This window comes from Molothrus aeneus, chromosome 4 (genome assembly GCF_037042795.1).
Source record: "Molothrus aeneus isolate 106 chromosome 4, BPBGC_Maene_1.0, whole genome shotgun sequence".
NCBI classification, from domain to species: Eukaryota; Metazoa; Chordata; class Aves; order Passeriformes; family Icteridae; genus Molothrus; species Molothrus aeneus.
In genome coordinates, this window is record NC_089649.1 from 61,196,588 (window position 1) to 61,214,223 (window position 17,636).

The following is a 17,636-nucleotide window of genomic DNA, read 5'->3' on the forward strand; positions in this document are numbered from 1 at the left end:
TTTGACTCATAAATCCTAATTTAAATTTGAGGGTGATTGTGTGTTCAGTGATTTTAATTTGAATTGAAAATTCTTATTCTTATAGGAATATGGTCTGAGGAGGGAGAACTTTGTTCATAAATGCATCAGCACTGTGCTTTATGTTGTGTTAAATCTAACTGATACCTTCTTGTTTTTTGCACAGGATATGCTGAAAGAGTTATATGTAATTTATATATTAACATACAATTGGAACCACTGCATTTATTAGTAATTTGGTGTATAAACAGATACAATAATTATTAGCTTGTTAGTTTTGCATTGGAGCAGCTCAGTAGACTGAGATATTCCTGCGTAAAGTCACTACTGTGATGATGCTGAAATCTCATTGCAGAGGTCATTGTAGGTACATCTCTATTAATTACAGTAGGTCAGAGAATCATAGAATCATTTGGTTTGAAAAAGAGCCCTGAGATCGAGTCCAGCTGTTAACTTAGTACAGCATTGTCAAACTCTCTCTAACCTTGCAGCATTGCTTAAAGCAGCTGCACTTTCACCCAGGAAATCTTTCCCTCCTGTGATCATGGGCTACTTCTTTAATAGTGCAATGAAAACTGCTAGGCAGTAGGCAATTATACTGATTTTTAGTATATGTATTGAACTCTGTCTGACTGTGTATTTGAAGGAATCACAGCATTATCTGAATCAGGTATGTGTCCTCATTTCAAAATGAGAACCTTTACTGGTGTGCCATATAGTATCTTGAAAAGAAGTCCAGGACTTCCATGTTGTCTTCTGTCCATCTATCCTCCTTTTGTATTTAACTTTTTTCTGCAAGGCTGTTATTTTCTTTTCCAGACTTAATGTCTTCTTGACAGCTAAAAATAATGAAAAACACCAATAATTTTAGATTAGCTCTTGCAACTGAACATGCAATAAACCTACTGCTAGCCTGCACTGATCAAAATTTTCAGAAGTATTTAAGTACACGAAGATGGTTATTCACATGGTTTTGAGAAGCCTCAGTGGTTTTTTTGTGGTTTGGGAATCAATAGTTCAATGAAAGGAAAGCACAACCTTCAAAGATACATTCTTGGTTTCTAAACAGGACTTTATGTTTGGTTTAGGACATTCAGGAAAGGTTATTCAACTGGGAGCTTATGGTGAAAATGATCGATTCACTGAAGTCCTCTATACCAGAAGAGTGTAAGGGCAGATTAAATACTGTGTCAAATATTCTGGACCACTTAACTGTAAAGAATAATCTTTCAGTCCGACAAAAGGAGGAGCTTCTAACAGACCTGCACAAGGCCTTCTGGGAACAGCTGGCACATTACAGTAATGGTGAGTTCTTAGACTGGATCTCATGACTTACATGAATTCTCATTGTTTTAAAGAGTAAAAAAAATGACAGCTTCAGCTGTATATACCTCTCTGTTTTAAAAAGATACTAATGAATTGGCCAGGATTGGTTTTATTCTGGAGGGTGTATGTTTAGAATGGGAACTTTGACTTCAGGCTTTTTATGTCTTGTTCCAGGTATGACTAGGCATTTTGTAATTCACATAATCTAATTTCATTAATTTGAATTGTACTTGCTACAAGTATTTGTGATACTTCTCCATTTACTGTTCACATACCTGGCATTGCTGGTCATACTGGCTGACATAAGACACTGTCTTAGGATTTCTTGATAGTATGTAAAGCCAGAAGCAATTATGCCAAATACCAAGCAGTCGTGCTATCACTCTTCTGAAAAGATAATGTTAAAGCTTAAGATCTTCCTATAAATCTCTCTTTTCTTATGTCAGACTAAAATACATCTAAAATGAAGTATTTCCTTGTCCTTTTACACCTCTTGATATTGCCTGTCTGAAAAGTACACAGTCATAATAAAGCCTAGGCTGACTGACCCACTGATTTAAGGTTCTCCCTGTGTCATTTTGTATGTTACCTAATGCCCAGTGTTGAAAAATATAGCCCTATCTTCTCTGAGAGGTGCTGTTTCAGGGCTCAGTGCCTCCCATCAGCACTCACAGCAAATAATGGTAAACATTTAGTCAGAAGGAAAATAATGCAAACCACTTCAACACAATTTCCAGAACCATTTCTGGTATTTTTGGACACATTTAAAGAAAATTGTCATAGCAAAATGGCATTAGGTTTAGAGTTCAGTGAACTGAATAGTCAGAATGAATGCAGTGTTGTTGCAGTATGTTCTTGCTGCAGTGCTGCTCACTCACTTTGGGCTCTTAGTGATGATAATTTGTGCCTTATCTCACGGTTATAAATTCACAGAATCACAGAATGGTTAAGATTGAAAGAACTTCTGGGGGTTGTATGGTCGACCCTGTCTGCTTAAGTAGGTTGAGCTACTGTTGGTTGCCCAGGATCATGTTCAGACAGCTTCTCTCTCCAAGAATGGAGACTCCACCTGGGCCACCTGTCCCAGTGCTCAGTCATCCTCATGGTAAAAGGAACCTCCTGTGTTTCAGTTTCCTGTGTTTCAGTTTCTGGCAGCTGCCTCTGGTCCTTTTGTTGGGCACAACAGAAGAGAATGGCTCTGTCTTCTTTGTACCCACTCTCCAGGTGTTTGTATACTCAGGTGTTTATATACTTATTATGCTCAGATCCCCCCTGAGCCCTCTCTTCTCCACACTGAACAGCCCCAGCTCTCTGAGCTTTGTCTCACAGGGGACATGCTCCAGTCCATTCATCCTTGTGGCCCTTTGTTGAATTCTCTTCAGTATCTCCATGTCTCCCTTGTACTTGGCTGTGGAGCACAGAACTGGACACAGCACTCCAGGTGTGGCCTAACCAGAGTTGAATGGAGGGAAAGGATCCCCTCCCTTTATCTGCTGGCTTACGTTCAACCTGGTGTCCACCAGAACCCCAGGTCCTTTCCTGCCAAGCTCCTCTCCAGCTGGGCAGTCTCCAGCATATGCTTGTGCCTGGGGTTGTTCCTCCCCAGGTGCAGCACTTTGCACTTCCCATTGTTAAACTTCAGAAGATTTGCATCAGCCCATTTCTCCAGCATGTCAGGTGCCCTGTGGATGGAAGTACAAGTATGTGTGGTGTATCAGCCACTCCTCCCATTTTTTGTGATCTCTGCAGGCTTGCTAAATTTGCACTCTGCTCCATCATCCAGGTTATTAATGAAGCTACTGAGCAGAATTGTACTCAGTATTGAGCCCTGGGCTACACCAATAGGTGCTGGCTTCCAGGTGGACTTTGAGCAAGTTTTCAGTCCATCTCACTGGTCATCCATCCTCTTCTCTGTGAGGATCTGTCAGGAGACTGCATTGAAAACCTGCCTGAAGTCAGGGTAGCCAATATCCACCACTCTCCTGTCATCTACTGTGCCAATTATTTCATCACAGAAAGTGCTGCAGACTTGATCCTCTTTCAGAGCATCTAGCTGTGTGAACAGTTTGCTGATATTCACAAAAACATGTATATTGTGGTATAGTCTCTTTCATGGATGTTTGTTTCTAAAACTGTCTATGCCTAGTTCATAGTTTTCACATAGGTTCAGCCACCAACATTCTTTAAGCATAAATGGTTGTCTCTGGGTGATTTTTCCTGCTTTTTGTCAATTTTCACTTGTTCCTAAGCAAAAATACCTCTGTCAAGGCCTTTATTTTATGCAAAGTAGGTTTTTATAGTTATATATAGCTATATATTATAGGTGGTACGTCCTGTGTAGAAGAACATTATCAACCTCCTGGTTTTAGATAGAAATGAAATGTGCTTTAAAAAAAAATTATCTGGAGTGCAGCATTTATTCCAATAGAGCCTTATGTTGACCTTTCTTATGAGCTTCTAAATACAAAAGTTAAACTGTACCTATAATTCACAGAGTACAAAGCCAGCAAGATTGTGTTCCTAGGGTACAAAATAAGGAAGTATTAAAGAATCAATAGTGTTTAAAAGTAAAACACTGCTACATTTATTTAAGTGATATTTTCATTACAGGCTTTCCTGTACTTTTGGTGCACCTTCAAGTGTTCTGTCAGTGCATCATCAGCCTATGGATAAACACAATAAATTAGCATGGAGAATAAATAACATTCTTGGTACTGCAGTACTGTGCTCCTTTTGTTTCTCTACAAAGTAATTTCTTGTAGTTAAAGCAGCTTAATGTAGTGGCAGAACAGCAGCCACAGGTAACTGTTCTTTTGCATCTCCCTTTAGCTGCTTGTGTCAGGAGTGAAGTACTGCTCTGGGGCAGGGTAACTGGGGGAAATTAGTAAAATTTTTCTTAGGTGGACAGGCAATGAGACATGAAGTGGCAGAACATTTAAAGCAGTGATTGCACTCAGCAGCCCAGGATGCAAATAGGCTCTTTAATTTATATATCACTTGGAGCTACAGGGGGAATGAAGTGGGGAAGAATTTAGTCCCAAATAGTTCCCATTAGTAGCACGAAATTGGAGGGACCTTGACAACTTTTACTGCAGGTTCTTGGATGAGTCACTTTAGAAGTCTGTATGTATGGGCTGTGTGCCAGTTCAAACTAATCTGAACTAGCACTGCTTTAGACCTTTTCTCCCCGCCATATGTTACTGCCCCTGTCCTTGCAGCAGCATTTGCATATCTTCAATTAGGTAATGAGACACTTACTGACCTTCCTGAAGCAGGAGGGGGAGGTTTGGGGTGCTGCGTGAGGCAGTCTGTTTCTTGGACTAACACACTGCCTTTGCATAAACAGCAGCACCAGTGAAAGGGAGGGTGCAGGATGGTAGCAGTCCAAAAACCTGATAGATTTAAGTGCCGTGTAACAATTTAGAAGTTCACATCTAAAAAGGCCATCAGGGTAAAAAGTAAATTTCAAATCCTGCATGGTGATTACTTGCCTATTTCACTCACTAACAGATCTCTGTGAGCTTATGTTGTGTGACAGCAGCAGATGTTGCTTTCTCCCTGTGGAGTTGTGGTGCCTAATTGTTTGTGGTTGATGTTCCAGAGTGCATGCAGCTAAGTAAAGAGCTGATCTGGAAACGGCTGGAGTGCCGTGCCAAGAAGAAGGAAGAGTTCAAACGCAGACAGGAAGCTGAACAAAGGAGTCTCCTTAGCAAAACTTTTCTTACTGAAGATGTTCATAATTTTCTCAAGGTGAACAAGTAAAAGCTTGTTTTCCCTGTTCTAGTAGTTTTTAAAGCCAAATGTATTGCAGATTTCTCCCAGTTCCGTAAAACTGGGAATTTTGGGTCCTTGTGAGAATCATGTGTGGTGGAACAGGTGGACAGGGTCAGAGCCCCTGTTGCCATGGCTGTTCCTGCAGTGTTGGTGGTGTTGCATTGGAAGAGAATGCCAATGGGGTTAATGCAAAATTGCATGTTTGGTAGAAAACATCTTTTGCTTACCTACTGTGTGTTTGCTTTAAGACAGGAAATACCTGGAGGAAACTATCCAGCCTGCATTACAGAAGGAAACAGTCTGCACTGATCTAATTGCTTTTCTATGAGTGGGGTTACTGAGGCTCAAAAGATTTACCAAATTTCAGAGAAGTAGAGGAAAAACTAATTATGATCTCTGACAGGTTGCCTTAGAGAAGGTTTGCAGTTGATAATTTAATATGGTGTACAGTGGCCAGTGTAATGTTTTTGTGCTCATATTTTCTATAGAGATTTGTTGTTATTGTTCCGAATGAATATACAAAATTAGAGTTCTTAGCTGTAAATGCTGAGAGCTGCAAAATTCAAGTAACTGCTGGGAACTGCAAACCCAAGTTATTAAGAATTAAAAAAAAAAAATCAATATTCAATTTTCATGAAAATAAATAATTTAAGTTGAAAGTGGTTACATCCAGCAGCATTTAACTTTTGATGAAATCCAATAACTTAGATAAAATTATTGTATGAGAAGACCCAGATTCCAACTGCAGCAATCTATCAGAATTTATTGGTCTTAACACTGCAGTTTTGTACCGTGGGGCCATATTCTTTAATTATATTGTATGACTTGGATAAAGCACTTACTATTTCTGTATGCACACCTGCCTGGCACCACCTTACGCCAAAACAAGTAGAGCAATTTTACACCTTTGGCTTTTCATAAAACCAAACTTGAGACAAGTCTGTCACACATTTTTGTAGCCAGTGTGCACTTGCGAATGTATTTTCCTTTTAGACATCATTGGACACTCTTGGACACATCCCAGATTCATTGAACAAAGCTTAAAAATGTTGCTGTAAGACCCCTTCCACAAAGGTAGAGCCACACAGCTTTGTGCAAGAGATGCTCTATTCTGTACACCTGATGAGCAGATCATTAGTCTAGAGTTTAACTAAGGCTACTCAACAGCTTTCTGACAGGCTGAGCAGGGAGGGGCAACTTGCAATTCATGCTGCAGGACAGAACACAGCTGAGTTTTAGGATTGTGAAATGCCTATGTACAAATTAAGAAAGTCAGAAATTTAATTCTTTCTGCTGCACAGTGGGAGAGTTTTTTGTCCCAGAACAGATGGGGTCTTAAGTGCAGAAACTCTTCAAAGAACAAGAAAAATTTGTACCTGCAGCTCCCATGGTTTGACTTAAATATTTAAAAATAACTTAAATAGTCCAGTAATTATTTTGTGAGAACAATCCAGTTGGCACTGAGGAGCTATTTTAAGTTTGTTTCATAATTTGACATCCAGCCCAACAGTAAAGGAATTGGTTGGAAAGCCTCACCATGAGCACAGAGCTGTACTCATCAAAAACACTTCTTTCCTCTGCCTTTCCCCCTTCACCTCATCAAGGGTCCACACCACCATGGTAGCAGCCTTGCCAGTAACTGACCTTTCTGCTGAATTTTAAGTGGTTGCCAATTATGATAGTGGATCTTGCAATAAACTTCATTCACATCAGATTGCTCTGAACACAAGTAGGCTGGTAACAACTGACTTGCTGCAGATCTGATTTTTTTATGACAGAATGAGATATATAGTAAAGGTTAGAGTTCCTATATCATTCTTTCTCCTTCATCTATGTTTCTGTTGGAAAAGGAGGATTTTAATTTTGTCTTTTACTGCAGCGAATACGGGAATGACCAATGAAGAACACAAACCATAAAGTGTCAGTTACAGTAATCCAGTCTGGCTCTGCCTACCCACGGTGGAAATACAAGTTATAGCAGTTAATTTGTCAACTTCTGTCACAAAGTATGACTCCATGACGTGTGTGAGCTTTCAAGTCTACCTCTACAAGAATGCTGAAGCATTTATGGGCACTTTGGTCCTCTTTAGAAGAGCTCTATTGACATACCTAATGAAAAAAAACATATTTACCATGGGAGTGATAGGGAGGACTTGGCAGATTAAATCAAAATATAGAATACTTATGTATAATGCTACTCATTAGTCTGTAGGTTGAGGTAGTCTTTGTCTGTGAAATATAATCTTCCATGAGCCTGCCAACACAGTCACAGTCCTTACATGAAGAAAAAAATTGCATCCCTTCTCAAACTGGGACCAAGGACTAAGTCAGGACCACATCATAGATCAGCCTTTTAGGAACTACCATGGAACATGGTGACCAACCCCAGTGCAAAATCCCTGTACAGTGTGATACAGCTGCAACTCAGGTGTCTCATGGTGATGTCACATGGCTGTTCTGCACCTCATAGTTATGGCTATGATGTAGGGATATTCGTACACTGGAAAACAGGTTTCAAGTCAGATCATTTCACATGTTTTGTAGTAGTATTTATATATTATTTGACCCCATATTGCTGAGGCTAAGGAATTTTATACTCAAGACTGGAAAAGCTCAAATTAAGGTGGTAAGGCAAGTTCCATTTCCCTCTGAGTCATGGTTCCAGGTAAACAATTGCTGTTGTAGTGATACATGGGAAGAGCATCAAGGAAGAAAAGGGAAGCATCTGAAAAGATCTATTAAGATCTTTTCAGCTATTTAAATACACCTACTGTGTTTCTTTTTAGGCTTACCATGGGCTGATGGAGAAACACAGGCAAGCACACTGGGATCTGGAGGAAGAGGATGACTGTGAGAGCACAGAGGCTGTCGCTGATCTCTACAAGGTGCCACTTCTAGTGATAAATGTCATTTTCTAAATTAATTTTGAAGATTGCCTAACCTCACTGCAGTGTCAGGCCTTGGGGAGGATTGGGGAATTGCAGGAAGGATCACCTCCAGGAGTTACAGCTCCAGAAAGCTAGGCTGACAAAGCAGAAGATGGAGACAGGACAGTAGTCTTCCATATTAGCTTGCCTTTTCCATTATCTTCCCAAAACACTATGTTTCCTAACCTCATATTAGTCAGAAAATGCCTGCATGGTCTGCCAAAACATGCTGCCCAGGTGGCTGACAAGGCTGCAGTAATGTTGAGAGCATACAATGTCATTGCTACAGGAGGGAGATCTCATTTATGTGGCATAATTATCTCTTCTGCACTGTCGTGGATGGTACTATTCTAAATGAACTTCACTACATCTCCAAAGACAATCTTTTCATTCATTACTCACAGAGAAATTTTTTTTATTTATAGTTAGTTCCCTGAAATAGGTTCAGATCTTTGGTGTAAGTAATATTTTTACGCTTCTTTTTGTTACTGATTTGGAAAATTCTAGGTGCTTCATGCTTTTGCATCATCTTTAATTATTTTCTGTCTATGCAGAAAAAATTGATAATATGATCTGTCTGGTGAAGCTCAAAACCATAGTCAGTAGTGACCCTTAATTAGGCTGGAACTAATCACTTTCAGCTCAACAGGATCCTTGTCATGATTAATTATGACCAGATAGTGGAAACTTGTGGTCCCTATCACATACAGCTAATATACCCATACAATCTTAATTAGTAGTAGTCCACATGCACTTTTTCAAATTCATTTGAAAAAAAAAAAAAGTGAATCAGAGGAGATTAAATGCACAAAGCTGTGTAATATAAGAAAAATCAACATGTTTGCTGATATTATTGTGCTCAGTTCATCATCCATAGTTACTAAGTCTCCATCCCCTGCCTCAATTCATGTGAAGTCTGAGACTAAACAGTTTTTTTTATCTTACAGAGTTCCTCCTCATTTGTGAAATTATATTGCTTTCCTTTTTTGTGTACTCTACTTTAGTTACACTAAGACAGGACTGAAAATCCTATTTCTTTCAGTACTAAGCTAAGTTTTCTTTCCCACTAAAGAAAAATTGGTTTGGATAAATTAAGTTTTTCTAGAATTGCCAGGTTGCCAGGAGAACTGCACAAACTTGAACTCTGCCAGTTCACCGAGCTCTAGGCCATTATTTTCCATATTACAGCTGCTGTCCTATGACTAGACCCACACACTGCCAGACATGAAAAACTCCATGGACTGTGATCCAACTGGCATCTGTTAAATGAGCATCCACAAATCTTTATTTCCACTTTCTTTTTTCTGCAATAAAACATTTTTACTGTGATATTTAATATAATGAGCAACTACCCTTCCTCCCCTTAACCCCAAATAGAGATCCTAAGAACTGTTTTAAGAGAGGAGGCTGCTTTTGAATATACCTTATAAGCGAGGAAGAAGAGATAATACAAATGAGCATAGCCCCACTGAAGGTAAGTGGGGTAAATGGGGCTGTTCTGACTTCTACAGCTGAGGACAGTGCAGTGGTTGCATGTTTTCCATAGCCAGGGGCAGAAAAGCAAAAGTAGACTTGCTGTTAAAGGAAGTGCAGCATGTACAAGCACAAGTCTTTCCCTGGGCAGCAGGACTTTGCCTCTTCACTTATTTGCTCCAGGTTTGTTATAGGAAGAAGCTCTGCTGCTGTTGGGAGAGGCAAGGCAGCAGTGGGAAGATGGCAGGGATTTGGGATCCTCCCCAGTGCCGTTGTGTGGCTGCAGCTCAAGTAGAGTTAAACAAGCAGGCATTAACAAGCTGGGAGCCAGCCAGCCTCACATGGCAGCAGTCAGCTCTGTGATACACACCTATGTCCCCACTGGGTTTGCACCACAGTCCTGTGTAGAACCAGCTAGTTTGGGCATTTGTGTAAACACTGCAAAGCCTGATGTTGCCTTTCCAGAGGATCTGCACTCCCTGAAGCTTAGCTGACAGTCATTTGCCTTGCAAATGGAGAAGCTGAAACATGATCTCAATGAAAAAGGTGATGTTAAAATATAAGGAAGAGGTTACCATGTGGCTGGGGAACCAGTGAGTATTCTCAGGACAAAAGAAAAGGTGTTACTAACCTGTCAGTATTCTCAGGACAGAAGAAAAGGTGTTACTAAGTGCCATTCCCTTGTGGAAGATCCTTAGCTTGTTCTCACAGTGCTCTTCTAAGCCCTTATCAAATTTCTATGCCTTTTTCATTTTTTCATTTTTTGCTCTTTAAACAGATCAAGATAGATTTATATAACCCTCTAGCACTAGAGAAGTCTGTACTGCTACAGTACATGGAAGAATTATCCAAATTGGTGAATAAATATGTAAAAATTCAATGATCTGGAAGCTGAGTGTGTTTGCATAGAATAATTGAGTAGGTTTGTTTTGTGTACGCATGAATAAATCAATTAAAATGATTTAACCAAGGTCAATGGAATCTGTTGATGCCTGAGTGAATGAATGAGTTATATTTGGAGGATAGTGTAGGACTTTTCAGCCGCACTACTGGATTAAAAGAGTGTGCTGTAGGTGAATAGTCTGTGTCTAGACACAGGCTCCATAACTAGTTTTTGAAATGTGTGTTGAAGAATGAGGGCAAATGATTTTTGATTATCACAGTATATCATAACTGAAGGGAAAATTGTGTGAAGATAATTGAATGGATCAGCTTAATATTTTCATGAACAGGGTCTGCACAGTTATTGTGTATGCAAGAGATTTTGTACTGTTTTAACCATAATTTTCTTTTACATGGCAGCAATAACACACCACCCACCCCACTCCCTGCCCCTCTATGTCAAACCTGTCTCAAGTTTAACATATCAGATAATCACCAGCATTTAATATTTTCCCTCTTTTTTCTTTTTGTTGTTGTTGTGTGAACGACCTGTGTATTTCAGTAGGGAAAAGAGAAGTGAAGAGGTTGGGGGATAACACTATTATTAAGAAAACAGACATGCAGATTGCACAGAGGAAATCAATTAACAGCTAGTAATGTACTAGTAATTAACATTACATAGTACATGGTAAGATAGGTCTTTTTCTTCTGCCTTAATTTCAAAACCATGAAAGCAAAATTTGTTGTCATTTATAATTCCCCTTTCCTGATAGCCATTCTCCAGAATGTTCCTTAATTTGGCTTGGGAATAAAATGCACAAAAATTTAGACTAAAAGCTATTGAGTCATGAGTGTTATCAATGAGCAAGGCAGTAGACATCTTTTGAATGAGTAGACATAAATGTGAGTTTGAGGAAAAGGATTTGATTTTGTCTGTTGTTAATAAAAGGGAGAAAAAATATTTTGGACAAGATAAAAAGCGGAGATTCCCAGAGACTTACTCTTTCATTACTTTCCTTATGTAATTTTGTTAACATGAGATATAGTTAGGGATGCTGGACTGCATTTTTGGGTACCAAGAGCTGGCATCTTTTTAGGGGGAATCAGTTTGTCTCAGGTGGAAATCCCTATCAAGAGACCTCCACCTCAAAAGCTCACTTTTGAAATTTTTGCCCTGTAACTTCCCCAAAAATACAGCATCATCTGATAGATTAAATCTGTGAACTCATGCCATGGGAGCCCATTCTAATTCTGGATTTGAGCACTATTAGTTTTGTTTTGGTTGCTTCAGTCAAAGCTGATACAAGATATCTGGTAGGGGTAGCCTTCATTCTGAAGTCTTCCTCTTGCCTTACTGCATAAGAAAATGGATTTTACCACTATACAGATTCACAATTGGCTAATAGTTAGATCTCATGAGGGACATAACATTACCCACAAAGGCATATTTCTAAAAAAGGAGTACCAAAAGAGAAGATTGAAACTGCCTCCTGAATAAATCAAAGACCAGTGAGGGGGCAAGACTGATATTTCAATAGACCTCCATTTTAAATGTGTGGAAATCAAACAGTGGAGCTTTTTTATTAACTTGTGCTAAGAATGACTTCAATGTCACTGTGCTTTTTGGATGTTAGGATGCTTGAAAGCAGGTAGAGTTTTCATTTTCCAATTGACTTTCCAGAATTCTTCACATGGAAGAAAGAAGTACATGCAGTCAGCTTTTCCCTGTTTTGAGTGGTGTATCTGCTGAGACTGTACTGTATCTCAGTATCTTCTGAGTGGATGTGAAGTATCTTGTAGTGGCCAGTGGTGTGTGTGTCCAGTGTCCCAGAATTTTTGATGTATTTATGGGATATATGATGTGAGTTTGAATCTCTGTCCTTTGTAAGATACAATATGGTTTGGGAGATGAATCTCTTACCTCCTAACCGAGTGTCCTAACCACTGAGCTTCTGGAGGTACATGCAACAGTATTCCACAGCTTTGATCAGGTACTTAGTTCCTTCAGTAAAATGTTCTGTCACATGTTAACAAGTAGTTGTGCAGTTGCCTCTTTGAGATAATATATACTTTTCAGTGGCTGGCATATAAAATAAACTACAACCAGCCTTTCTAACCAGCCTTTTCCTGCTTCACAATTTCACTATTCACTCATCTATATGTAGGGACCTTTTAATCTTTTAGGTTTATGAGGGAGAATTAATATTGTTCTTTGAGTGAAATCTGATAAGCTATTTATCTCCCCTGTATTTTGACAAAATTATATATGCCTTGTTTAAAATTCAGATGCACTCAGCATTTTAATCTAAGCCCATTTTATTTCCATGTGTACCCCATGGTATTTCTTTATGCTTGATGTATTTCTCTGGGGATTTTTTGAAAAGCTTTGAGATTGACTGCCAGGTACTACAAACAGGTTCATTCAATACTGCAATCAGCTATTCTATTAATAGAATCAATTTGAATAAATTTCATCAAGTCAAAACTCTAAAAACAAGAGATGGTATATCAGGAAGCTTGTAAAAAATATTTGTAGAGGCTCTAGTCCAAAAATAAGATCCTGGAAGCACTACTGATTTTCCTTTTCTTTCCTATTTCTTTCCTGTGAAAAATAACTTTCCTAATACATCATGTGCCATCCCTGCTCACAGACAGACTTTATTGCAGTTTGAAACCAAGGACATTCCTTAGAGTACAAATAGTTTTGCACTATTTTGTTAGCTTGAGTCACTGGGTAGAATTCAATCACATCTGCAATCTTTCCTAAATGTAGACTTAGTATTTCCCCTCCCAAAGTTTTAAAGGCCATTTTGCCACATTTTTAAGTGCTGCATTAAACAGCATGGCCACTGTGTTGTCCCTGTGGTGTGGCCTCTGGGTACAGCATGCAAGGGCTGCCTGGGCTCTGATGTCCATGTGATTGTCACATTAGTGAGGTGATATACATAAGTAATTCTGTGGGAACAAGACCTAACCACATTTTTCTTCAGTACCTGTCCCCACTGTGATAGTGCCAAAGGTAAGCATACAGTGTAATTTGAAGGTGCAGGGGGTACAGGCAGAACAAAATGTCATTGACAACAAGGAACAAAATACCATATTTTTGTTCTGTGCAAAATATTTCATAGCAAATAATAATAACAGGGCTGTGAGTGTGCCAAGGAAATGCTATCAGTTCCACAGCAAAATGTGTTTAAAAAGGATTTAGCTGCCTTTGTTAAAGAATAGAATTCCTTAACACCCTGCCTGAGATCTTTTGATCTAGTGCAGTAAAATACCATGGGCTCCTCTAGACTCCTTCTGAACTATTTCAGACCCAATAGAAATTCTTATATCAGTGAACACCCAGTAAAGGCAGGAGAATTAATGTGTCCTGAAAGGCTGGTAAAGCTCACAGGAGAGATTACAAAGATAGAGCCATTATTCTTTAAATGTTGTATGAGATATATAGATTAGAAGTGCAGTTTCTTTGAGTTTATGTTAAACCTGAGAACTTGGAGTCTTGGATTTTAAAATAACAGCAGAGAATTGAAGCAAATCATTTGGCATTGCTTTTTCCAAGCTAAGCCAGGCCCACAACTACACAGATTATTAGGATGGTATAAATCATGCCTCTTGTTATAACAGGAACTTGTAATACAATAATTAAGGAGTAGGGGCAATAATCCTTCAGCACAGGATACACCTGTGTAGCAAATGTTCCCCTAATGATACTGTCATGTCTAGATTGTGAGCAATCACTAGAAATGGGAAAAGTATTATCAGAAGTTAGATATTATGTTGGGTCTTTGACTACTAATTCTCATACTTACATCCAGTAATCATTTTCAAAAAGCTGTAGTCCAATTTGCAAGAATTTAGAATAATTTCAGATTGAAGAAAGCCAGTGGGAGCTGGATTCTGAAAATCCTGCCTTCTTTAAACAGGTAAGAGAGTGGAAAGAGCTGAGACAGCTCATTTCAGAGGTGTAGTGAACATGTTTTTTAGTGTTGTGCCTCAGTTTTATCCATAAGAAGAGGTTACTGCAGGGAGCTGTTAAGCTATTTATTGTTTGTGAAACAGCTAATTAATATGGTGATTAGCATCCTAGAGGGATCATAGGAGGAAAATAATAATTTAGTACTCAGTGCACAGCTTGTATATTTTACAATAAATGAGAAATATTAAAATATTTTTCAGAAATCAATCAGTTCAAAGGATATTTATAAAGCCAAACATGGAACAGATAAAGGTGCTGTGAAAACATTACATGAACCCCAAATGTATCATTATGGGGGCACAGAACTGTGTTTCATATTCAACCTAAGTTCTGGTTTTTATTTCTTGAGTTCTTGTCCTTGCACTTTTTTATTATTATTTTTTAGTATTTTGTATTTTATAATGCAATATCTAGCAATTGGAATGGGCTCTTACACAACAGTACATTATAGCAGTATATGCCCTCCCCCCAAAAAAATTCCACTGGAACTTCTGTTTTCTGTGAGCTGCAGACAAGCATATTTCACATCTAGATAAATATCCCTGTGTTTCTGTTGAGAGGTTCTATATTTTGATCATCTAAGAAACTGTAATTCAACCTGTATTTAAAAGAAGGCAGCATCTAGAAGACCTGACTTGTTCTTTTAACAGGAAGCCTTCAGAGAGTTTTAAAAATATGATCAGTATTTTAAAGAAAAGAAAGAAAGATATGTGTTTCCAAGAGGGTTAACACTGGTTTGCAATGAAAGCAAGCCCAGCTAGGCAGTAAAGCTTCTTGGACTGGTAGGATCATGCAGAGCTCACACAGAAATAGCTCATCATCCTGCAGAAATACTGCAGTGTCCATGTGACTTTCCAGTGTGGTTTTGTTCCCTTTTCAGCTGGGAAAGCTACCTGTCCTCACTCCTGCCCAGAAATAATCTCAAATGGCACCCAGTTTGCCAGCACAGCTCCTGTCCCCACTGTGTATTTGACAGTGAAACTAGAGCTGAGTTTTTAGCTTGGATGCCGTCTGACTAAATCACCACAAAACTTCTTGTGAGTGAACCAGCCTCAGCAACTTAAAACTGTTCGTATGGGACTAGTTTCATTAAAACCACCAGAAGATGTTTGTTTTCCTAGGCTTGAAACTATTCTGCACCAGGATGAATTTGGGTAATTCTGTTCTTCAGGCATTGAAGAGTGAAGTACCAACTACTGACATGACTAATGTCACTTTTGTCTAGCTCAATCCATACTATCCTTTATAACTCTTCCCTCTTTCTTCATTCATTTCATATCAGCACCTGAGAAAATGTGCCTACAAGGTGTTGTGCTACACCAGATTGTTTCCACAGCCACTTTCAAAATAGGTGTTTTTATAACACACCACCATAGCCAGTAAAGAAGATAATCTTTTCTACTGCAGTCACATGTGAGCAACAGTTAGGGCACAGGGTCTCATGTGCTCTTGCCACTGTTGCATTTTAAATGCCTTGTGTAGCTTGAACCAAAACATTTTGTTGTTCCATCTACAAAACCTGGTCCTTTTAACTCAAGCCTTAGTGGCATTGGATTTTAGCTCTAGGATTTGGACACCAGCCCAGTGTATTCACATGGTTCTCTCACTGGCATCTATTGTGGAACATGCAGGGGAACAGCTCCAAAGGGCTGAGGATTCACTTTGTCACATGTTTCTCTCTGTCCCTCTCTGTGCCTCTCTTAGGAGCTGTACTCTAAGGCTTCCCATGCTTTAGCAGAGTTGGTGACAGAGCTGTTTCTTCAGACCCTGCCTGTGGTGACCAGCCTCTCTGTAAGAGAATGTGAGCTTCTGAAGGAGGAATGGCAGGAGAATTTGGTCCCTCAGCTGGAGAAATGGGAGAACCACCGCCAGAGACGCTGGAAGCTTTTCCAGGAACAGCTACTGCAAGAAAAAGAAGTAAGATCCATATTATGCTTTGAGATCTCAGTGTCTTAAAAATGGGATACAGGAAAAAATGATCAAAATACTTCTCTGTGGAAGTGTTTAGTCTATAATTATTTAGCCTGGTCCAGACACAACTCTAGGCTGATCTGCAGCATGGAGTGAATATGTATGCTGTGCATGTAGGCTTGCATAGAGGAGTCAGAGAGTAATTACTGAACATCTGTCCACAGTGTTTGACAGCTTTGTCAGCACATAAACACTTTCTGGCAAGGCTGCTCTCTGATGTCCTCAGCTCTTGGCATCTACAGAAACACTACAAAAAAACCTTCACCAGGTCTCTTTGGAGAGGGTACATATAAATGCAGTTTACAGGCAAGGAAGCCTTGCAATGATAAATATTTCTTACTAATTTTTATGTATTAATACTGTAATAACTGGAAACAAATGATATGTACTTTTATAAACTTACTCTACTCTGCAAAGGTGGAAAAACACACATCCAGCTTTCCACACATGTGTGTGTGCCCACCATAGGGGGCATTGACACCCGAGGAGAAAACAAGAGTAAGGTGAGACAGGTGTCTTCAGCATCAGACTGGGGCTCAAATATGCCTTCAGGTTATTCATGCAGTGCTGTGTCTCTGTTAACACTGCTTCTAACACAGCTTTGTCAAAGAAAGACCTTCTCTATTCAAAAGTGTGTCCTTTCCTAAATGTTGTGTGCTGCAATGTACAGAGTAATTGGACGTTCTTAAATAAAAGGTTGGCAGATTTCTTTAACACTGGAAGAATCATACTTTACCTTGCCCTCCTTCTGCAAAGTGCCTAGACAATCCAGTACATTGTTAATGAGGTACTGAGCAAGTCCCTAATTATTGCAAACTGCATTAAGGTGTTCAACTTTTTCACCCACTCACATTTAGGATTCTGCTGTAAAACACTGTGATTCAGGAAACTGTGGGCTCCCTATTAAATCTGGTGGGGTTGTTTGCTAACCAGTGGGTTTAGAGCACCATTGGCAATACAAAAGTAAAATTTTTCATTGAAAACATTGAGGCATTTTCTTTTTTTCTTTTGTATTTTCCTTAATCTGGAGTTATGCAACGTGCACCTTGCTAATCTTTTTATTTTTCCATTATTGTAACTGACCTGTGTTGAAAAGCAATTCTGTTTTTCTGGTTTGGCGTCACAGGGCTATTGAGAAAACTAAACTAAATTGTGCTTGGGAGAAACCACTGATGCCTGTGGATCTGCTTACATGCTCAGTTACATTTGCATTTTCCAGGACTGTTAGTTGGCATTTACTGTTTGATTTTGGCATACCTGTACCTTCGGTGATTAATGAAACAATG

General features: G+C 39.1%; 1 protein-coding gene across 2 annotated transcripts in view; it reads left to right on the forward strand.

Moving 5' to 3' along the window:
* Positions 1-17,636, forward strand: part of EVC (EvC ciliary complex subunit 1) — a 50,134-nt gene that overhangs the window by 14,428 nt on the left and 18,070 nt on the right. For both annotated transcript variants that reach the window (XM_066548622.1, XM_066548623.1), the window contains exons 9-12: positions 1,107-1,323; positions 4,946-5,094; positions 7,905-8,003; positions 16,084-16,296. In XM_066548622.1, the coding sequence (XP_066404719.1) occupies positions 1,107-1,323; positions 4,946-5,094; positions 7,905-8,003; positions 16,084-16,296 (678 nt within the window). The remainder of the gene's footprint in view (positions 1-1,106; positions 1,324-4,945; positions 5,095-7,904; positions 8,004-16,083; positions 16,297-17,636) is intronic.